Source organism: Apiospora phragmitis (assembly GCF_038363925.1).
Source record: "Apiospora phragmitis strain CBS 135458 chromosome Unknown utg000005l:1.0-4161743.0:1.0-4166827.0, whole genome shotgun sequence".
NCBI classification, from domain to species: Eukaryota; Fungi; Ascomycota; class Sordariomycetes; order Amphisphaeriales; family Apiosporaceae; genus Apiospora; species Apiospora phragmitis.
The window spans coordinates 1,379,269-1,401,033 of NW_027117403.1; the positions used below are offsets into that span (position 1 = coordinate 1,379,269).

At 53.9% G+C, this 21,765-nt stretch overlaps 8 protein-coding genes across 8 annotated transcripts; 1 reads left to right on the top strand and 7 right to left on the bottom strand.

The window, feature by feature from the left end:
- Positions 1 to 735: 735 nt before the first annotated feature.
- Positions 736 to 975, bottom strand: PG994_004460 (uncharacterized protein; the record flags this gene model as incomplete). Its single annotated transcript, XM_066855869.1, has 1 exon — positions 736 to 975. The coding sequence occupies one exon, from the start codon at positions 973 to 975 to the stop codon at positions 736 to 738; it is 240 nt and encodes a 79-aa protein (XP_066718036.1).
- A 2,261-nt stretch (positions 976 to 3,236) lies between these two features.
- PG994_004461 (lipase 1) lies at positions 3,237 to 4,668 on the bottom strand (the record flags this gene model as incomplete). Its single annotated transcript, XM_066855870.1, has 3 exons — positions 3,237 to 3,584; positions 3,628 to 4,064; positions 4,131 to 4,668. 3 exons carry the CDS (start codon positions 4,666 to 4,668, stop codon positions 3,237 to 3,239), a joined length of 1,323 nt encoding a protein of 440 aa, XP_066718037.1.
- Positions 4,669 to 7,443: 2,775 nt separating this feature from the next.
- PG994_004462 (uncharacterized protein) lies at positions 7,444 to 9,339 on the top strand (the record flags this gene model as incomplete). Its single annotated transcript, XM_066855871.1, has 2 exons — positions 7,444 to 8,300; positions 8,376 to 9,339. 2 exons carry the CDS (start codon positions 7,444 to 7,446, stop codon positions 9,337 to 9,339), a joined length of 1,821 nt encoding a protein of 606 aa, XP_066718038.1.
- An 802-nt stretch (positions 9,340 to 10,141) lies between these two features.
- On the bottom strand, positions 10,142 to 10,501 carry PG994_004463 (uncharacterized protein; the record flags this gene model as incomplete). Its single annotated transcript, XM_066855872.1, has 1 exon — positions 10,142 to 10,501. One exon carries the CDS (start codon positions 10,499 to 10,501, stop codon positions 10,142 to 10,144), a length of 360 nt encoding a protein of 119 aa, XP_066718039.1.
- Positions 10,502 to 12,643: 2,142 nt separating this feature from the next.
- On the bottom strand, positions 12,644 to 13,430 carry PG994_004464 (uncharacterized protein; the record flags this gene model as incomplete). The annotated part of the gene is made up of 2 exons (XM_066855873.1): positions 12,644 to 13,151; positions 13,195 to 13,430. 2 exons carry the CDS (start codon positions 13,428 to 13,430, stop codon positions 12,644 to 12,646), a joined length of 744 nt encoding a protein of 247 aa, XP_066718040.1.
- Positions 13,431 to 14,576: 1,146 nt separating this feature from the next.
- Positions 14,577 to 16,265, bottom strand: PG994_004465 (uncharacterized protein; the record flags this gene model as incomplete). The annotated part of the gene is made up of 4 exons (XM_066855874.1): positions 14,577 to 14,955; positions 15,016 to 15,203; positions 15,299 to 16,155; positions 16,226 to 16,265. The coding sequence occupies 4 exons, from the start codon at positions 16,263 to 16,265 to the stop codon at positions 14,577 to 14,579; spliced, it is 1,464 nt and encodes a 487-aa protein (XP_066718041.1).
- A 1,040-nt stretch (positions 16,266 to 17,305) lies between these two features.
- Positions 17,306 to 18,291, bottom strand: PG994_004466 (uncharacterized protein; the record flags this gene model as incomplete). Its single annotated transcript, XM_066855875.1, has 3 exons — positions 17,306 to 17,368; positions 17,431 to 17,726; positions 17,781 to 18,291. 3 exons carry the CDS (start codon positions 18,289 to 18,291, stop codon positions 17,306 to 17,308), a joined length of 870 nt encoding a protein of 289 aa, XP_066718042.1.
- Positions 18,292 to 19,963: 1,672 nt separating this feature from the next.
- Positions 19,964 to 21,501, bottom strand: PG994_004467 (uncharacterized protein; the record flags this gene model as incomplete). Its single annotated transcript, XM_066855876.1, has 3 exons — positions 19,964 to 20,626; positions 20,728 to 21,346; positions 21,449 to 21,501. 3 exons carry the CDS (start codon positions 21,499 to 21,501, stop codon positions 19,964 to 19,966), a joined length of 1,335 nt encoding a protein of 444 aa, XP_066718043.1.
- Positions 21,502 to 21,765: the final 264 nt, after the last annotated feature.

Genomic DNA, 21,765 nt, shown 5'->3' on the forward strand with positions numbered 1-21,765 from the left:
GGCGTCGTAGTCTTCTTATGGGTGGGCCTGGCTTCTCTGGCAAGCTTCAGGGAGGGTCGTCTCAATGTTTGCGGTAATGCCTGCGTCCTTGTTGGTCTTCGAACCACCGATCTTGGTACTATCAGTGCTCGTGCCATTGGTATTTGTGGTATCTCTTCGTTGGTGATCGTATAAAAAGTGAAAGAAAGTGATTGGTGGTGTTTTGTGTTGTGTTGTAGATGACGGTTCGATGATAGGTGGAGCAGAACAGAGAAGATTGTATCGAGTAGCTTGCACTCGAATATAAATGGGGTGGTGGTATAAATGGGCATGAGTCAAAATGTAACGGAGAACAGCGAGAGGAAAAGTTTGATTAAACCCATTCTGCAGTCTATATCCTTTTACACGGAAGAGATAGGGCATGTGTGTAACAGGTGTGTCTACAAAGGCTGTGATCAAGCAACGAAAACATAGCTCCAAAATGATTCATTTATAGAATTTGGGATTTTTACTTGTATTCTTAATCTAGGAGTAGGGTATCTTGAAATGAGTGGTGTTCGTGTACGTAAAAAGAGTTGAGCTGTCCTGTTCTAGCTTTCTCCATGCCCGAGAGCCGAGTTCCTAAGATGTGTGTCCTTGTTCCCACATCTTAGGGTGTATGTGTGTGTCTGACTGTCAGAGTTGCTGTGGGCATTGGGAGGGCTCGAGCTGAGCCAGCTAAGTGAGCCAGGCGGTGGTGAGGAATACCCCAGCCCCTTAGAAACTAGAACCACCTTGTTGCTTCCGTTCGCGCTCGAGTTCGCGAACCTTGGCCAGCAACTCCGACTTCGAGGGCTCTTTGGGCTTCAAGCTCGCGGTGCGTCTGTCCAGGTCCTCCATTTCCAATGAGTGCTTGGCACTGGCTTTTTTCAGTTCTTTGATTTCATCGTGCCCGAGGTGGATAGTAGAATCAATGTGGTCAGTACCAGGGGTCTTCAAGTTTGCCTGGGGATGCATGTACTGCGCATATATACGCGTGTGATGTGGTGCCTTACTGAAAGTAGAGTGTTGTGCCCACGACGGCGACCCCTACAACTTTCACAGGGTGCCAAAGCCTCCATATGTTGACGTAACCCTCGAGGCCTTTTGAGTCGCCTTGAAAGGTTGGAGAAGGCTTGCTTCGTAAGGCGTGGCATAATTTCGCACGGGTGGTAAGTGGATAGTGAAGATACAAGACTGATGATGGTGCGGAAGTGTCGTAGGAGAAATGGAAGTCGAATGGTGTTGATGTGTTGTACTGAATATGTTATGTGTAATGAGAAGGGGAAATTGATGGGAGGCGCTGGGGTCTGCGTGCCAGGCTGAGAAATAAGGAATGGAGACACCAATGGAGAAAAGAGTAAAATAAATACAATAGTTTGTACAGAACCATTGTTTGCTGAGAGAAATAAGCTTCTATATGACCAAGTGAACAGAAGTGCGCCGTTTTTGTTGTAGGTTAGTAGGTAAATTTAACTCGGCATATCCATGGCACCAGCAGAGTGAGCTCTTCCCACGTGATCTAAAACAGTCAGGTACGGGATGAGTGGCGGGAGAACAACAATTAGTGAAGGAAGCAATAGCTGGCGATGGCATGTTTGGCGGTGAACAGTAGGAATTCTATTGCTGTCCAGCCGTATGTAACGCCGAAATTAATGAAACTGTGAGTTGTTGCCATTACAGATAATCCTAGGCAATAAGCTCCAACTTTACAACACAAGGTAAAATGATCATACCACCCAAGAGAAGTCCGGTTCTGTATTCATATAACTGTTTGAAGGGGTTTCAGGAGCAGCGTGTACTGATGGACTCCATGTCGGAAAAGGGGTTCAACTAGGTTTGGTGTATAAGAAAAGTGTATTCTGGTGGGCAGCTGTTGGCCAAGGTGTATTCGAACTAAAAAGCATCGAACGCAACAGGAAACGGGAGCAAGGCTGGATATGATTGCAGTACTCGTATTGTACAGGTTATCTAAAAGGGGTGAAGGATAAAATTAAACTGTTGTCCCGGAAGAAGAGGCACCCATAAGCTCCAATTCATGCAAATGAGCAAATATCCTTGTCAGTCAGATGGTGGCAGTACAACGTCCAGTCGCACGGAGTTATCCTCTGCTACCTGCAGTTGATCCATCACGCCGAGGAGGTGCAGCTTGGACGAGACGCAAGGATCGTTGCGCCGCAATTCGCAGAACGATTCCGGTATAGACCAACACATATTTCGTCCTCCTGAACCATTTCGAACGAAGCCAACAGCCTCATAATGTGTGACCACTCCCATGGGATGCGCAGCAAATGTACCAGGCTTGTCAAATTCCTAGGAGCAAGGCCTCTTACCGCCGCACCGACGAGGACGGCAAGAGCGGGGCCACGAGCCTCAAGCCGAGCGAGTAGGCAAACTCTTTGAACGGGGAAGTTCGGAATAGATCTTGACTGCTTGCTCCCTCACGTGGCGGTGCAGGGCAGGGAAGTCCACGTCCGCGAGGTCGACGCGGTGCTGAAGGTCGGTGATTGGCAGCAGATTACCGGACGGATCCGATGGTCTTGGGCTAAATGTGATGCATTCAGTCAGTACGTACACCTATGTCGTGAGGACAAGAAGAAGAGTAGCAGCGAACAATCGTAGAAAGGGAATAATACAATGTCAAGGGGCGGGGGGGCATTGTCAGTGTCATCTTTACCTACCCGTTGGAAATATGCCAGAGAATTAGGCTCGCAGGGAGTCCCAATAATACTGGGTTGGCCCTGCGATTACGGGAGGAATCTGAAGAGTCCAGGTCTCTTGCAGACGATTCTGAGGTGGACGGGAGGAGGCATGGATGTGTTTTGACTTGCTGTATGAAGAGGAAACGTATAGTATGTGCAGGACTAGCTCAGGATATTCACGTGTGAGTGAATCACGAAGAAAAAGGAGCTGGAAATGAACGGGTGGCTCTCCAAGAAAACTTTTGAATACTGCTCTGGGTTTTCGGAATTTCGTGGTGTTGGCGTTCAGATACTTTCAAGGACCCATCACGAGATTTAACTTTGGGGAGTACCATGTCTCCCTTCACGTCAATGGAGATGCCCATAGCAGTGGGTATTAGGAGGGGAAAACAGGCTCATGTTGGGATGAGTCCGGAAGTTAAAAGCCAGGTTCACAATGAGAGTAGCAAGTGGCATGTTCCAACGTTACAGGAACGGCGAATGGGACATTGTGACTAACATGATCTTATTAGATTCGATTAAAGATTAGCTAAGTAATTAGAACATGTTCGACACATAAGCCAGCCCCGAGCGACGCTTCACCGGCGACGAGGTGACGTTGAACGCCTTTTCCGCAACGGAGCAGCCCTGCGCCGGCGGAGCATACGTGCCGCCGAGCACCTGGGCCAGGAACCGGAAGGCGCTCGCCTCCCCGTTGACGGCGCCGGCGCTGTGGCCGCCGATGGTCATGCGCTCGTACTCGATGGCGGCGCCGACCTTGCAGTACTTGTCGACCAGGTCGTCCGTCTCCTTGACCGGGCTGATCTCGTCGCGCACCGCCTTGTAGACGAATAGCGGCATCTGCGGCACGCCGTGGTAGCCCATGCGGCCGTCGCTGTTCATGATCTTGCGGACGAGGGGGGTTCTGGAAGATGCCGTCGCCGTCGACGAAGTAGTCCGTGACGTTCTGGTACGCGAACACCATCGACGTCTGGGCCAGAGACAGGCTCTGCACGGAGAGGAACGCGGTGGCGTTCTGCGGACCATCGGGCTTCAGCTGCGACTCGATGTATTCGAGCACCTCGGGGAACTGGCTCGCCAGGCCAATGATGCCCGGCGGACTCAGGCCGGCGCAGAACTGCCCCGAGCAGGCCTGCATCACCGTCGTGATGTTGGGCGTCAGTCCACCCAGTGCCGCGCCGGCGAAGTTGAGCTCGGGCGCGTACTGCACTTGCAGCTCAGCAGCCCACTCGCTGGCGAGAGCGCCACCCGAGTATCCCCACATGGCGTAGCGTACGTCAGGGGTGTCCGCCAGGCCGAAGCCGGACGATAGGACAGCCCGGACAGCGTCGATGGTGGCGTGACCGGATTGCACTCCAGCCGTGACTTTATGTTCGTTAGTGTATTGGTCTGATGTTAACCGTACGAGAATTTTAGGGGGAGAGAACTTACATGATGCCAAAGGACCCTCGTAATCCGGCACGCTTACGTACCACCCGTTGCCGAGCGAAGCGGCAATGTCGTCCGAGCCAGTGGCGTCCTCGGCGTAGAGCGCATAGCTGGGACTCGCGTCCACGGCGGCCGAGTCGTACGGGATCTGGTACGAGAGAAGGGCGGTGCCGCCATCGGGGGTGGTCGAGTTCGAGCTGCTGCCGCCGATGCACGCGGGACTCTGCGGGACGAACAGCGTAGTCATAGCCCAGTCTGGCAGATAGCGACTGTTGGTCGTGCGGTACAGAATGTGATACGCCGCCGAGGCGTTGGCGATGGAGGATGTGAGGTTTCCGGGTGCCGCACGCACGCGCAGGACGGCACCGGGAGCCGCGGATTCGAAGTCGGCCGGAGCCGTGTACCAAGGGTCCTTGCTAGGCGGCAGCGGCGTCGAGGACATGGCGGCGCGTCGCCAGTGGTTGGGCGGCGCTGCTGAGCTGCCTCCTGCGAGCAAAAGGGCTCCCAGGAGGGATTGGGCCAATGACAGCATTGTCTTCATCTTGTCCGACCTTGGTGTTGGAGAACAGATACGAAGATGGGCACGACGGGGGACAGACTTATAGGAAGGAGATCGAAGAGAGAAGCCAGGGAAATTGGATCGTCGTACACGATGCTTATTAACATATTTATCCACTACCTATGCCACCTTTGCGGAACCGTTGCGGAGTTCGAAAAAAATAGGCCAGAGGTCGAGGTCTCCACGATTAGTATACGTCATGCAGACTACGGTGTGGGTATGTAGCAATCTCGCCGGCTCTATCGCTTCTTCGCGGCGTTCGATAATATTGCTTTTGCCGGTCTCGCTGGCCGGTCCTATGGCCCAATAGTGCCACCGCATTGAAGACCCCCGCTGCCCCGTGATGGTGGAGGCCGCACGTGCATGTGTGTGGTTCATGCTAAGTTGCCTGTCGTTCGGAGGTCTCGGGCGTGGTGTTTCTGGACCAATCTGCGTCTATGACGGTCGCCTCCAACCAGCCACCTGCCCACTCCGGTATTTCCGTCGTGGAAGCGGAGAACGGCTTTCAGACTGCCTCAAAAGGCATAGCTTGACGAACATTGGGGGTTCAGTAGACTCGTCACCTACCTACGTGAAGACAGCGCGAGTCGCGGAAGTTTGGTTAATCACCTGCAGGGTCATCTCAGGAATCCGGGGATGCGGGGCCATCAGGTAAGTAAAGCTTGGTGGAACTCGCGCATTTAGGCGAGACCGGAAGCCGGCTACTGGAATTAAGGCAAGCACCAGCGAGGTTTCGAACCCCGAATTTGATACTTAGAAGCAAGCTTGCTCCTTCCACGAGAATGAAAGAAAAAGAAAAGCCTCAATCCACACAGTCTGACAGGTCTTCATCGCAGAATAACATCCCCAAACTTGGTCCTTCATTTTATCGTCCGTAAACCCATGCATATACATTTCTCCTTTATGAACATCTAAGACCCATCAATCCTCTGTCGGCCGTAAACGAAAGGCACTTTGGCAGTCCTCAGCAACCGATCCCCAACCTGGAGTACAGTACAGTCTTCTCATGGGGACACAAGGGTTCATGACATTCTCGAACTCTGTCGCAGCTGAGTATGCACGACTCCCGTGGCCTTGAATCTCCGTTGCGGAGCTGGTCGGGAATTCGGAAATATTCTCCTATCTCCTATCTTGATTCTGTTCATGTTCGCCTCATTTTAAATGGGCTCTCTCTCTCTCGTTGCACAGTGAAAAAGGAGGCAGGGTGGATGGCCGAATGCACAGACAACCAGGGTCGAAAACCCTGACCTGGAGTTGCAGACGCGGACATCTGCTGGAACAAGTTCTACCATGGTTCGCGCGCACTACCCCTGGGTCGGAATATCTAACCGAAGTGTTCTAGACTGATGTCTCGGCATAGCTTCCGGCAGTCGGCATAGCCTCCGGTAGTCGGCATAGCTCCCGGCAGTCGATAAGTCCTCAGGTTCTCATCATGTCCACTATGGGACGACATACTGCCACAACATGGTCGAACTTCATTCCGGTAACAGTCAGCTCATCTCTCGAAATACTATCCCCTTGACCACCAAATACACCACTGACAGTGGGGCAATTCGATACTTCAAATTATATTGCCACCTCCGCGAGTTATATGTTCCACGCCGCGTGAACTCTCACTATCTGGAGATATCTGAAAATCTGGTCGATACAGAAGCTGGTCCCACTGTCAGTTGTGCAGTTGGCGGTCAAGGGGGGTAACTACTGTATGAGTTCCATCCTTCAAGTGATCCGGATCAAAGTTCAACCTATGCGCTGAATACCAGATATCAATCAGGGGCGCAGTTGTCAAATTGCAAGTGGGATCACCCACGACGCTAATCCCTCGATATTCATGCTGGGGTGATCCTCCACATACGACAACATTTCAAGCCGAGGAATCGCGTTGAGAAGGATATTGGAGTTGCCTCGCGCGAATAAATAGGTGAAAGGGCGACCGACAAACCGTGGGTCAAAGTCCGCTTGGGGAGCCTGAATAAAGCATGCACTTTGTCACCAGGATCTGTGGCTGAGAAAACACGGGTAACCGACCACAGGCGCTGAAGAAAACGCATGGATGTCATGTCGAATCTAGAACTACACCAAGGGCTTTGTCAGGCTTACCAGATGCGTTTTCCACAGCACCGGCGACATCTAGTGACGAGCATTCGTATTCCAGTGTTTGTGCCAAGCTCGACCAAAAAGCTGTCTTGATTCTGGCCAACCTAAGGACTGCGTCTCTAATGACTCTTCCAAATCTCGCCGATATACCTGGTCGACTTGAAATCAATTGCCCGCAAAGCTCAAAGGGCTACACATACCGCCCAACACATGGATTGCCGTATTCAAGACCGTATACATGGGCTGGTGCTCCCTTAAATGACCAAGCTATTGAGGGGAGCCAAGTGAGCGCCTCGTATGTTTAAAGAACGATGTCGATTACACGATGATTGTCCGGTGTTGCTATTTCGTCATAAGTGGCTTGGCCTTGACTTTGGCCTAGAAGACCTTGCCTTTTCTCGGCTCCAGCTCCCCCGGGTCGTCTGATTCACCCCGCAATCCTACGCAATTACCCCGGCTTGGGAACCCAATTGAGATACTGTTACATCGCGGCCCTGGCAGGAACCGGATTGGGGGCCGAAATTGGAATAGGTGAGGAGATGGAAGAATTACAAGCTTGAACGATCAATATCTCTTCGCAACCGCCTACAGTGCAAAAGATGGAGTTGTCCACCGCTTCCCTTTGCGACCAAGCAAAGGCACACCGCAGTTCATCCCATCATGACTAGATTCGCTAGTCTCATCGTCGCGCTTGCGACTGCCAGTCAAGTTGCAGGTCAGGAAACATCCTCTATCAAGGTTCCTCCAGGAGACGACGTGAAGACTCGGCCACTGGCCCGCGACGTCTTCGGCTACTCCATTGAGCCCATCTGGGTGAACGCCTACACCAGCACCCCGAAGGCGGCCAAGCTCCTGAGCGCCATCGGCGACATCACCGGCAAGCCGCCGCCGATCCGTGTGGGCGGCAACACGGCCGACCAGACCTACCAGCACAACACCCTGCCCAACGGCCGCGACTGGGACGCGGTCCGGGGCGAACTGTCCACCGTCCAGCAGTTCAACGTCACGCCCGCCTGGTACGGGGCCTGGGCCGACTCCTTCCCCGCCGGGACGGACCTGGTCTACTCGCTCAACTTCCGGGCCAACGAGTCCGGCTGGGCCAACGCCGTCGCCCAGGCCGAGGCCGTGCACGCCGCGCTCGGCGGCAAGCTCAAGCTGTTCGAGCTCGGCAACGAGATCGACCACTTCATCAACAAGCACTGGCGTGGCGCCGACTGGGGCGTCGAGCGCTACATCGACCAGTTCCGCAACCTCACGGACCAGATCGTCGCGTCGGATTGGTACCAGAAGACGCCCGAGTCCCAACGCCCCAAATTCCAGGCGGGGGTCTTCGCGGACCCGCCCTGGGTCCCTGACCAGCACGACGAGATCGATGACTTCTCGGTCGAGAACCTCACAACCCTCGCGACCGACCGCAGCCGCACCGGCGGCATCGTGGAGCGGGAGCAGGATAAAGCTATCATCGGCAGCTACGCCATGCACTTATACCCGCAGTCGACATGCGACGCAGCGCGATGGTAAGCAACTCTCACAGGCCTTCCTTCTGGTTTGTTTTCTGGCTTGGGCGAGAGATACTAATGTCGAGTCTATAGGTACCGGATGCGGCTAGACCTGCTATCGGATCACATGGTTCTGTGGCAGAACGTATCCCAGTACGCCCCTCAGGTGGCGGCCGCGAACCGGGCCGGCGCCCCGCTGGTCATGGGCGAGACCAACTCGGTGAGCTGCAGCGGCCGCAGCGGCATCAGCGACACCTTCGGCGCCGCGCTGTGGACCGTTGACTACGTGCTGCTGGGCGCCGCCCTCGGGCTCGAGAAGACGTACTTCCACCTCGGCGCCCAGAGCGAGTACAGCGCCTTCACGCCCGCCGGCTACGAGCTCAAGGGCGAGGACCTGGCGGCCGGGATCCGGCCCAATTGGTACAGCCATTACTTCGTCGCCAAGGTGGTCACCGCGCCCCCGCGCAAAAGCTCGAACTCGAGCTCGCCCTACTACGGCATCGCAGCGCTTGATGGAGACGCCAACTCGAGCTCGCTGAGCGGGTACGCTGTATACTCGGAGAGAGAGACACCAAGCTGCGCCTCGACAAGCTCGTCTTCCTCGACATGGGCGTCTGGAACGGCACCGAGGGCCTCAGCAACCCCTCGACGCTGTCGGCGACGGACGGCACCATGTTCAGCGAGGGCGCGCGGCCGAACCGCACCCTCGAGATCGCGACGTCGTCGTGGTGCGCGGCCGCCACGCAACCGTGACGCGGCTCCTAGGCCCGGGCACCAACGCCAAGAGCAACGTGACGGTCTCGGGGTGGCGTTCGACCCCGAGTCGGGCGATGCGTTGTTGGGCGCGGAGACCAAGGAGTCGGTGGAGGTCGGCGGGGACGGGGTGGTCACCATCAGCTTGAGACGGGCGGAGGCGGTGCTGTTGGAGATGGAGGTTGCGACGGCGTGCAGTGCACCACTTCCGGTTACGTCTGCTGCCGTTAGCACTACTAGCGTATGCGTCGATGCAGTTCTTGCTTTCGTCATGGCAGGGCTGGTGATGTTGCTATCGGGCTAGTACTTTTCAAATCTAGTCACGACTCAAGCGATGACAAATGTCAATGTCTTCAATATATCATGCCCAATCGTCTCATCTCAGCTTCGTCGCCTATGAACAAATCTAGTGCACCTGTAACACAGCATGGATACGTTTCTTTAGAAGCCTATATCATCAATTCTCTGCGAAGGGATCATTACACCATGCTTGCTGCTCGTGTATTCAACAAACAGCATACTACATCAAATGAATAGCATCATTAACCCATGCTGCCTCGCCATCTCGCAATGACAAGATGCCCACCAATCACACCTCCATGTCCGGGCGAACGTAATATTAATGGCCAAGCAGATTCTACCTATTATGGATACCCAAACCAGCCACCCTGTCTCCAGCAGATAGTCGCCGCGGGGCGATTGGTGACCGTAGTCTCCGTCGTTTGCCTAAAGACGCAGGTAACCTCCATGTTAGTTTGATTGGTTCTGCCTTGCTGGCTGACTAATTGGCAGAACGGAGAGCGACGAGGAGAAAGGGTGGCAGGGGCGGGCTGTTATGTTACGTACCCTACTGTGACAGTACCCGTTACGTGCGACGTGCTGAACGTAACAGTCGTCAGAGTGACGGTTGAATACGGCCTGGTAATGGTTATGGTCTGTCCAGGGCCGCCCAGGCCGCCACAGACTGTGCTGGGTGCAGGTGTACTGTCCGAGAGATGTGTCAGCCCATTCATTGACCGATGGGTGAATTTGAAAAGCATAAGTCAAATCTGGTGGTGCCCATGCAAAACGAATCTGGCCTGGTCAGCGGGAGTTTGCAGCTTAACTTACATCGTCATAGTATTCGTCCCAACCGACGTCTCCGTCGTGGTAGCCGCGGGAAGCGTCGTGACACTCGTGAGCGTGACGGTGTACGTCGTCTCGGTGACCGTGATGGTGGTCGCCGCCAGTGGGGCGAAGTCGGTCGGCGGCTCGGGCGCCTGGGTCGGGAGCGGCGCGTCGGGCACGTCGGTCGCGTCGCCTTTCCGGGCGGCGTTGTTGGCCGTCGCCGGCGGCCACGGGGGCCACTTGGCCGTCGTGGTCTTGGACGTGGGGAAGTGGCAGTAAGCCGACCGCGTGAGGGTCGTGTAGACCGAGCTTGTTACGGTCCTGTCGGTCTGGGTTCGCACGACCGTTGATGTCTGCATCTTCGTGTCAGTTGCAAGTCTCCCACTTGAGTAACTTCTTGGAATAATGAACTCATACCCTGATAACTGTCGGTGGTGTTGGCGTGATGGTGATAGTATACGTAGGCCTGTTGCATGGCGTAGTCACAGTCTGCGGTGGTAAGATCAATGTTTGAGTTATGGTTCTGGTTGCGATGACAGCTGTGTCGGTGTTAGCCCCCGTAGTCATGCTCTCTCGTCTTGGCCCCTGAAAATGCTGAGCTTACTGATAGCTTCTGGCGTGCTCGTGATGCCAACAGTTATTGTTGGTGTAGCCTAGGCAATTCTTGGTCAGACTGGACCCCGCTTCTTTGGGTCTGCTACACTCACGGTGATCACCACTGTCTCTGGCTTGCCGACAGTAAGATTGATAACTCGCTGAACGGCTATCTGGCGCCCGGACAGAATTATCCTCCACTGACCTGTCCACATCTGGGAGTACGGGATTCCACTGGCAGCTGGTCAGCATACCCCATTCGCTTCAGGAGGGTAAGACCTTACCAAGTTGAAGTAAATGTAGTCCCCTCGGGTGTAGTGTTGATAGACGAGCACCCGTACGAGTTCTCGTTCGCGTCTCTCAATACTGGCGTAATCGTCTCATCCGAGCAGCCTAGTGACCATTGAACACGCCAACAGTCAGCACATCTCAAACAGACTCGACCACAGATGAAAGCTACGAACCCTGGAATATGGTCGAGAAGCTGAAATTTTCATTCGAGGACCCATCGATATTGTAGGAGCCTCCATTTGCAAAGTCCACACCATAACTGGCGCAATCCGCAACCACTCTGAGAGCAAGAAGGGCCACGGTCAGCCAAAGATGATGGAGTATAGTCGCTGCCATTATGATGGGACCGCACTCTCGAGAGTACAAGTGGAAAATCACAACCTTTTTGAGAAGTGTCTCAAAGCTTGACCTTGGTAGGACGTCGGGAAGCATCCCTACTTGTAGACTTCGGCATCGTCGCCGGCCACGCGGCTCAGGCCGCCCATAAACGGGCTCGCTTCAAGCAGGGCGAATGTGTCCAAGAATAGCAACAAATAGCATGCAATGATGAATGCCATAGTCGCAGTGCAGGAGTCGCTTGTAGGCATGCTAGCAATAGTTCACATCGTGAATGGTGGGAGTAATATAGAGCCATATTGCAAGGGGTAAGATTCCATATTGATTTACAATTCAGCCTATGCTCAGGTCGCCTTAGAGCAGCGGAACGTTACCCAACCAGAACCAGTCGCGTCCAAGCCAGGACCAACACCAAATCCCTGATTGGAGATGTAAGATTGATGGGACGCATGGAACTGCAGTCCCAGCATTCCCACAAGCACGAGAGCTCGTCGCTCAAGGGTGCAATAGCAACATCACAATCGGGCCAGAAGGGACTTTGACAAGTCTCCGGAATAATCGGATATGATCAAAGTCCCCGCTAACCGGGACAGACCATCATAGCGAAGGCAGCTTGCACAGCTGTAGGTTGATGCGGTGGATTTCAAGAGGAACTTTGAACAGGTAGAAGCTCCATCCACAATCAATGCAACGCATTCCAGACCGTTCTGCGTATCCGCCAAGATGGGTAAACACCTCGCCTTCAGCTGCAAGGTTGTAGGCTCGTAGGCCCGGGATTGCGTTCGGGAAGTTGAAATCGGTCGCTTTCGCTCTCTCTTTCTCTCTGTCGACTATCCTATCATGAACACCCTAAGCGTAGGATCTGCTTCCTTTTTGGTACCGCCCTCCGTACCGAAAATGCCCACATGCCCACGCCTCGGCTATCACACACCCGGCGAAGTGTTGGATTATCTATGGCAATCGTGTTGCCTGAAAGGAATCGGCCGAGAACCAGACATATATGTGCATGGTTCGTTCTCACGACACCTCGACGAGGGTGAAGGTTACTGTCTACCGTCCAATTCAAGATCACGCCAAGATATATCCAGACCCAACTGTCTGTTAGAACCATGAGTCCACAGAGATAGATGTAGGTTTTGATCTAAATGGCGCAGGCTAGATTTTGGAGTTCCTGAACTATGAATATATTCTCGTCCAGAGTCACCGTTCAAGGGCTAGCACGTCAGCGACGTTTTTGTGATTGCTGGTATGACTCACATCCTCCAGCCGAACGGATCTTATTAGCCCTGCATTTCGAAAACATGGCTATGTCGACTTTCTGGCGACGGAAATGTCTCGCCAGCCCCAACTGACCTTGGACTAAGAGCTCCAAGCTCACTGACACTGGCAGTGAGCGCTGCGGATTCGCGTGCGGCGTCAAGTTCAGATCTATGTGTCTCATCAGGTCGAGCCACGGTCGTGTTATCGAGCTCCGGCTTGCCCTCCCATGCGTCTTGCTGCTGGTGCTGCTGCAAAGCCCCAGTCTCGTGCTCTGGTGCTCTCTTCTTGCGACGTCTGTATAGAAAGAACATTCCGAGTGCAGCGCACAAAACCAACAGCGAAGAGCCTACGGCGACTCCCGCAATCGCCCCTTTGGAAAGCCTGGTCCCAGAGTCGTCGTCTCCATTCTCTGCTGTCTCACTGGGGCTTCCCTGACCTTCCGTTATAGTTTCCACACCGGTTGTCAGCTGCAACGGAAAGACCTTGTGGTAGACAGTTGCCGCATTCTGCATCTCCACGCCTGTGACACTGGCGGTCCATGTATAGAGCTCCGATCCATTGTTGGTATAACCAGGGTCCCAGGTCATCCAAATAGTGGTGCTTTGCGACAATGGACTTTGGCACAGTCGTTGTGGCGCTGCTCGTCAGAAACATGTATGCTAGCTGCGCAGGACCAGCCACCCGAAGGGCAGCACCAGGCTTGCGAGTAGGGAGAGCCCTGATGGGTGAGTGTCGTGGTGCAAGCCGTGGTCCATCCCGCAAGACAAGCAGTGCCCGGATATGCCAGGGTTGATCGATCCCCCTCATTGGTTTCCGAGCCAGGATAGAGAGAATTGATCTCATTCGGGAATATCGTGAAGTAGCCGCTGGGGAAGCATTGTTCTCGATGGGTCAATATCGTGCCGTACTCTCCTCCAGTCTGGACGCCTTGGCATTCTTCCCGCCAAAAGAGATCGGGGCGGGAGGTATAATGGCGGTAACTCAGGTAAGGACAATAAACCGAGAGGTGACAGGGATCGCCGGGGGCATTGAACGAGAATGGCGTTACTTGGGTCGGTAGTCCGTCTGCGGTTGTGGTCGGGGCTTCTGTGATCGTGGCTGCCATCCTCACTGGAGGTCAGGCTAATGGACAGTGCAAAGGCCAGTAGAGTAGGTAGGAGAGGAGAAAATAGTAGAAGCTCGAAAATAATTGACGGCAGGATTGCGAGTGTGTTTAGGCTTTCCCATCCAGATCCAGCACTGGAATAACCATCTCGCCGTTTGGGTGGGTTTGGATTTATTGGAAAAGTCAACAGACCTGCACCTTCCCGTCGTTCGACGGACTCTGCAGCAAACAGCCTTTCGCCGCCCAGATTCTAGGGTGGTTGCATTTGAGGAAAGAGCCACCCATGGTGAAGTCAAGCGAAATGAGATAACAAATTCATCCAATCAATTGACCATCTTACTGTGCTGCTTCGTCGTATGTGATGTGATGTAAACTACATAATAGACGGTGATGGGTAGTATCAGTGTTGAAGATATCGTAACCAACATGGTGCCCCAACGAACTAGTTGAGGAATCAGATACCGAAACCGAGACCTGGAGTAAACATGGAGTGGCCGGAGGGCCAGCGCTGCAATTGCTACGTAGAAGTGGTTTCTGGATGGGAGACAAGAGATAACCAACGCGAAGGTGAAAATATGAGATGTGAGCATCACATACATACCATGCATATGCAGTAACATGGCAAACGTTTTTGTATCACATTACTTAACTAAAGTTGATCTTGAACCCATAACCGTGACCCTGACCTTCTTGAACACCCCCAAAAACCCCGCATTCGTTTAGGACATGCATCCACCCGAGGTATCAAAATCCTTATGCCATCCATACCAAGCCCATGCCATGTCACCACCACAAAGGCACGCGGCATTATTTTCCTCCCCCGTCCCCGCCTATCTTCGCTTTTAACGTTACACATACTCACGTGTCGCCTGCTGCGGGCCCAACGCTCCTGGGGTGCCGGTTCCAATATGGACCTGGTACCCCGGCGTCGCCCCCGCAGGCATTCGCGACAGCCCCGGACCACCATCACCAGTCCGCCCATGCGAAGTCTGAGGCCGCGCAATGATCGGGTTCGGCTGGTAGCTGGCCTGCTGGTACTGCTGCGTCTCGGCCGTCTGGCGCCAGGGCTCCATGTCGAAGCCGCTGCCCTCCTTGGGGTCCTTCTTGTTCCAGCGTTTGGAAATGAAGTGCTTGGTGACGAGGATGAGCAGGATCACGGGGAAGACGAAGATGACGAGTCCGCCCAGGATGAGATTCCAGTACGAGCTCTGCGCCAGATTGAAACCCCTGAGATGAAGCCGGTTAGCGGGATTGCAACGATGTGAGTTATGACGGGGGCTGACTTACAAGAAACCGTTGATAACGCCCAGCACGATGATGAGTCGGCCGAGCCAGACGTGTATCGGCGCCATCTTGCTCGGCTTCTGCGTCTTCTGGTACATGCGATGGTGAAAGAAGCCCAAGGCGAACTGCCCCAGGACAAAGATGAAGATGAAGATGCCGATGACCTGGTGAGCGCTGCTGAAGTTCTTGGACTGTTGTTGGGTTGGATATCAATCAGCAAATCTGCCCTTCACACTTTCACTTCTCGTAGATGGTCTCTTGCCAGAAGAAAGAAGAAAAAACTTACCCGATTATAAAGCTTACTAACATACGCCCCCAACCCAAACCCGATAATAACAAGCAACCCCCCAAACCCCTGGTTGATGGCATGCCAGCGGACCCAGTTCCCGAGGCGCAGCACCAGCGTGCCGAAGGGGAATAGACCCACGAAGACGAAGACCATGATGATGGCGTGCGCCGCGCTGGCCCGGTCCGTCTTGCCCTCTACCTGGAGCCGCAGCGTCGTGCCGACGCGACCGGGATTCTTGCCATCCTGGCTGATGACGGGCACGCCGCCGGCGCCCGTGGCGCGCACCATATCCAGCGTGAACGTGCCGTAGCTGTAGTGCATCTTGAGCGGCGCGTCCTTGTCGTCGCTCTGGACGGTGCCGCGGCCCGGCGGGCCCGTGGCGTAGAGGAAGTTCTGCTCCTTGCTCTTGACGTCGAGCGTCTTGTTCTTGCCGTCGTCGCCGTTCTTCCAAGACCGGCAGTTGATGCACTTCCCGTTGAACAGGTACGCCGCAGACCCGTTGACGAGCCCCGTCCCCGGCAGCGTCCGCACGTCAATTTCGGGCGTAAAGACAGGCTCGGCGTGGCCCGAGGCGAGCCGCGGCGAGACGGTCACGTTCTGGCCGTCCTTGGAGCCGTACACGACGAGCATGAGGGCGCCGGCCATCTGGTGGGAGCCGAGGCCGATGGCGCCCCAGGCGCGCTGCGACGGCAGCAGGATGGAGAAGTACAGGTCAGTCGTCGAGTCGTTGGGGACGTTCAGGGCGAAGGCGATGTCGTCGGTGCCGCTGACGAATATGGACGATGCAACCGTGTTGTTATTACCCTGTGGTCCGGCCACACTTTGGGCTAGAGAGCCTATCGCATAACATGCTGCTGTAGATCATAGAGAAGTATCAGCTTCGAGTACGCCATCGACCAGCAAAATAGGGTACATTCTACTTACACGATATCAACGCCGTATTCATAAATTGAGTGAACCGCATATTGAATAAAGAGTGAGGTCAATCCCCACTACTGTGAAAGAAAAGAAAAGAAAGGGTTTCAATGAATATTCCACTGGTATTAGTTACGAAATACGCCCACTCAAACCAGGAATGAAGCGAAATGTAGAAGAACCAACACGACCAGCAGAACAAGAAGATGTCCGTCTTGCAATTATAGATAGCACCCACACCAGTATGGAATTCATACGTACGTAAGCCTACAGGTTGGTCATCTTTATATTCGTCTTCATGGGCAGCCCGAAAGAAAAGGATGCCGTTCCTCCCAACCGCCGAGAGTGCGTTCCCCGGGCGGTAATGGTAACGTCGAGACCACTGTCCTGGAGGCACAAAGGCCTTATTGGCCGGCCTAAAATACCACCTGAAAGATGATTGGCCATTGGCGTGAGCAACCGCCGGACCCCCTGTCCATCTGCCCCAGAAAACTTCATTGCAACCATGCCTGCAGTGAGAACGATTGGGTGTGCGCAATACTTACTTTGGTAAAGATATAAATATAGCCAGCAGTGGGTTTGCATTCGGCAACCCATCCGACGCTGAAGATTGGAGCGGCATCTGCTTCAAAGCCGGCTTCGATTGGCGGCGTGGCGGTCGCTAGTTTCAACATCATACACTTGTGGGGGGTATGCGCTGCTTTCTTCTTGTCGACTGGCGATAGCCGCTTCGGGTATTCGGAACTGCCAAAAAGGTGATTATTTTGTTGAATCCACAAGTAGACTGAGCCCGACTATGTCCGTTCACGTGAGGTACTTCGGTGCTTGGTTGGAGGTGGACGACATAGACGGCAATAAGATAGCTAGCGACGGCATAGGTTAGCTGGACTATGTGATAGATTAGTTAGCTGACCTAGCTAGTATCACCGGAACCACGTTTCAACCCACAAAAGGGATGTTAGTCACACGCAAGAGTTAAAGAGAATGATCGCTCTAATTATATATGAAAGGTTCCATTAGGTCATTATTACATCGTTTAACCCGATCGTTTAACCAGATCGTTTAACCAGATCGTTTAGACAGATAGTCCTATGCGAGGTTGTTCATGTTGGCCTGCGCTTTCATCGCATCCCCTATACTAACAAAGTCGAGCTGTGGCAACTTAGTTGATGCCAAGTCGCAAATGGGGGTTAGGTAGGTAGGTATTGACTTACAAGGACTACATTCGGAGTACGCTGGTACTTGCTGTAACACAGGTCTGTCTGCGCAAGAATCGATGCCACCGAATTGGTCGTCCCGGCGTCCGCCATATTAGGGATAAGAACACCTGGGAAGATCTCGATGTCAAGGAAGTGGTTGACGATGTACATGCGCCCATCAGGCGATGCATTCTGCGGGCGGTCCAGGGTGCATTGCGCGAAGTTCTTGTCGGTCGTGTCGAACGGTGTCTCAAAGTAGTACTTGAACTCGTCTAGGATCCATGGCACCTTGGAGGTGTCGGCATGGTAATCTGACTCGCAATCAACATCCGCAGTGACTCAGTCAACTGGCACAAGCAACTTACCCATAAACACAACCAACCGCTTCTTGTTCGCAACCATGGTTCCCAAGGTAGGCCACTCATCCATGGCCAGCTCTGCACCGGGCGTGTAAGCGTAGGTGTCCAGGCCGGCTGTCTTGAACGCATCGGCGAACTTGTTGACATCAATCGCATCTCCATTGGTAAGGAGTAAGGTGACAACTTCGTTCGGATTGCCATCCATCCACTTCTTGATATCGCCCAAGTAATCCTGGAGAGGGCCAGTATCCAGAAGAAGACACGACGTATGGCATAGTTCGATAGCGTCGTCCTTCTCGTGAGTCTGAGCCGTGAGGTAGCGTACGCCGCCGCCCAGTTGGTCAGTGACAGATTGCAGCTGGTTGTCCGCTGGCAATATGCCAACAAAAGAGGAATCGTGTGCACCGACGAACGTCACGTTGCTGTACTTCCGATCGCAGAGTTCATTGTGGCCATTACAGTTGAGGGCGAGAGCAACAGACGCAAAGGCCAATGCCAATGCAGCAAAGGCGTGCATTGTGAAGTCTCGATTCCTAGTAGCTAGGTATCAACGGATATGATGATAACCTGGCACTCGTGTAGATCAGAAATGAAGAATCTACCTGGACCTTGCGAGGGCCGAGCGGATGCAAGTTCTTAAGTAGTCGCAGTGATGACCGAACTTATATTCACTTGAATCTCAGCCTGACAAAAGGGCCGAGTCCAGCTGGCCCCCGGCCAATATTACCGTGGGCGCATGAACGAACGAACCAGGCGAAGCAATAGGCCAGCGGTTGATATTGGAACCATGAGCATGGTTCAGCTGGCGCACGAGTAACGGGAATGGAGCTACTGGATGAGACGGGGTCTTGCCATTCGAGCACCCGACAAGGGGGCGGTGGCGCGCCTACTCTCCAAAGCCATCGGATGCCTCACTGCCTTCTCCATTTGAGCAAGGCCACTTGGCCATGGGCGAGCGTGGGTGTTTCCCCGTACTAATTGGCTGGTGAAAAGACGGGATGAGCTGCTTGAGGAAGGATCCATGCGCAGGGGTCGCACCTGTTCCTCGGAGGTGATCAGTGCACCCCACTTTAGCGAGGCGACGAGCAAAGAGAACAGCAGCAGCAGCAGCAGCAAAACCTTCCACTGAGGGAGGAAATGGCTTGGAGGGGCATAGATGATGTTAACTGCAGTTGAGATCGTATTGTTTCTTAAAGTTCAGGTAGCCCATCCGCTTGGGCTGCCACCTGCGTGCATCTCGTGGCGGATACTCGTGGCGGCTTTGGTTTAAGCATCATTCTGGAGACCTGTATTCCTGGGGACAAGCATCGCTGCATCAGTAAGGTAGCTTCACAACTTATCTTCCGGATTGAAGTTGAAGCTTATTCGTTAGTCCTCTCCTCCAGAACAGAAGGTAACGGCAAGTTCTGTCTGCTCTTGCGGATACGGGTCTTGGCACTGCTCACTTCATGTTGATTTGGTTAGTGAGATGGATGGTGGCAACAGAAACATCGCTTCTACGGCAGACTCGACTGTTTCGCGTGTGCAAGCTTTCTAACTGAAACAGTGCACGCTGACCAGTCACCTGTCGTAGTTGCCAAAATGCCACCTGCCAAGCCTGCCAAGCCTGCTTTTCCCTGCCAGGCCTCTGTCCTGGAGATCAGTGCGGGGACTTGGGGGACTGATATGCGCCACAATAAAGATCTACCCGACTGACCCATCCTTGTGCACTTCGTAGCGGCACTCAATGATCCCCTGACTAAAAAGCATGTGGGCATTTATTGCCGCTGCTCTTTCTTGATAGGTTATTGTAGAGCAGAAAATCATGGAGCGACGATATACGGTGTGGCAAGCAATATGTTATCTTGTCAAATATACCTAGGTATATGGAAAAACGCATCTCAAATTTGCAGATAGGTAGATGGCGACTTGTGACTTCTACTGCAAACCAGATGCGCTTTCTTTCCAAGCTCAAGGTTCATCAGTATCATTTACAACCTTTGAAAGCCTCATACATTTACGCTTGTCCAACTGTCTAGATGTCCAGTTCAACCCCTGGATTGTTGATTACATAATCCACAATCGTCCATCAGTAATGTTTCTGCGTCTTTCCCGCATCATACCCCAGTGACCTCATATAAGTCCATTACAAGGCGCCCATTTCCATAACGGTTTGGTATCCAAAGGGAACGAATGCTTAACGGCATGTCCTAGGCCGTCTCCTGCGGGAACAGCTCCGTATTCTCCCGCCAGCCCAGCCCAATTCCCAGCGCGGCGAGCCAGGACAGGCCGGCAAGGAACCAACATAGACGCAGCCATTCCGCATCGGAGCCGAAGCCGATCAGATTCGCTGCCAAGGGCCCCAGGAACATGCCCAGCCCCCACGCGGTGCTGTTGCCGGCCAGGAGGACCCCGCTCGTGAGCCAAGTAAGCCCACCGCCGAGCGGGTTTTGGTAGCCCTCGTCATTATCATCATCATTGCTCGCATGAGCAGCGGAAGTAGTAAGCCGCGCCGCAAGGAGCTCGTCACCTTTCTGCGCGAACGCTGAATGTGTCGTCATGTGCGCCGTGGTCGAGATGGCGACGCTGACGCCGACGAGAAACACGTCAAGCATGAACAGCACCTCCTTCACCACCCAGAAGCGACTGGTTTTTGTGGTGGGCGGCGACCCGATGAGGGGAAAGACCCCCAGTGCGGCAAGCAGACACCCAGTCGCCGCGAAGGCGTAGAGGCTGAGGCGTCGCGGGCCGTGCTGGGTCGCGTAGCGGCCGATCCAGGGGCTGAGAACGGCTGGCGACAGGAGCGCGAAGATGGCGGCGCCGCCCAGGGTGGAGTTCCAGGAGAAGTGTCTTAGCACATAGAGGGGTATTGTCTGCTTACACCGTCAGTATATACAGGTCAGTCAACGTGATCGTCGTCCAGGCAGCCAACCAGTGACGTGAAGAGGTTTGCGATATGCTATGTGGGACTTACAGCTTCCAAGGTGTAGCGCACTATGCCCGTCACTGTGGTGAACGCAACACTTATTATCGCGTTCCATCTAATGTCTTTCAACGTCGCCACCGCTTCCAGACCAGCAGCATCGATCTCTACGTAGGCGGAGGAGTCGGTAGCGATCTTGCCCGAATGCAAGGTCAGCGTTGTGCTGTTCTGGCTCGAGGTAGATGAACATACCTCGTCATGAAGCAGCCGAACTTCTTCGTTCAAGCTAGCTTCATACTTGTTGCTGTCACTCCCTCGAGTTCGCGGCGTTTTCGGTTCGCGGATGAGTACCCGCAATACCATGTCGATGACAATGACCCCCTCGGTTACCCCGAAGACCGCCCAGTGGCCAAGATGTTCGTACAGCGAGCCGCCAATGAACGAGCCGATCAGTTCGCCCATTGTCATCGCGAGGGTCATGTAGCCCATGTAGTAGCCAAGGACATCAGAGTCGATATGAGATATCAGGAATGCCAGGCCAGAGATGTACAACAGAGCGCCAGCAGCGCCCTGCAGCGCCCGCGCGACCAGGATATAGCCCGGCGCCGGTCCCAGGAAGAGAAAGAGGATAGAGGCGAGCAGTACGACGTTCCCGAGCATGAACGGGCGGCTCTTGTGCGTACAGCGATCGGTGTAGTAGGCAGCCACCCCTGTTCCAAGCTCCCACACTCAGCTGCAAATAGTCATTAGGGTGGTGAAGGGTGCAACATACAAGTTGATACTAACGATGCGATCCCATACATCGCCAGTGCTAGGGATGTCCATTCTTCGACTGCATGCGACTCAGTAAAGTTCCAGTGCTGGATCAGCTTGGGGTCCTATCAAGTCTCGGTATCCTATCTTACCTTTGGCTTCCTGTACTGTAAGCCGTTCCCCAAAGAGTTCGGGCAAGAACGGCACTATCTGTATCACATCCCGATTATTGATTAGGTTTGCTGGAAGAACAGCAGTATATGCGTCCCAACGACGTACAAGTGTGTACACTGCACCATCCTGCCACGATCTGTCAGTTTGAGGCATCTAGCGATC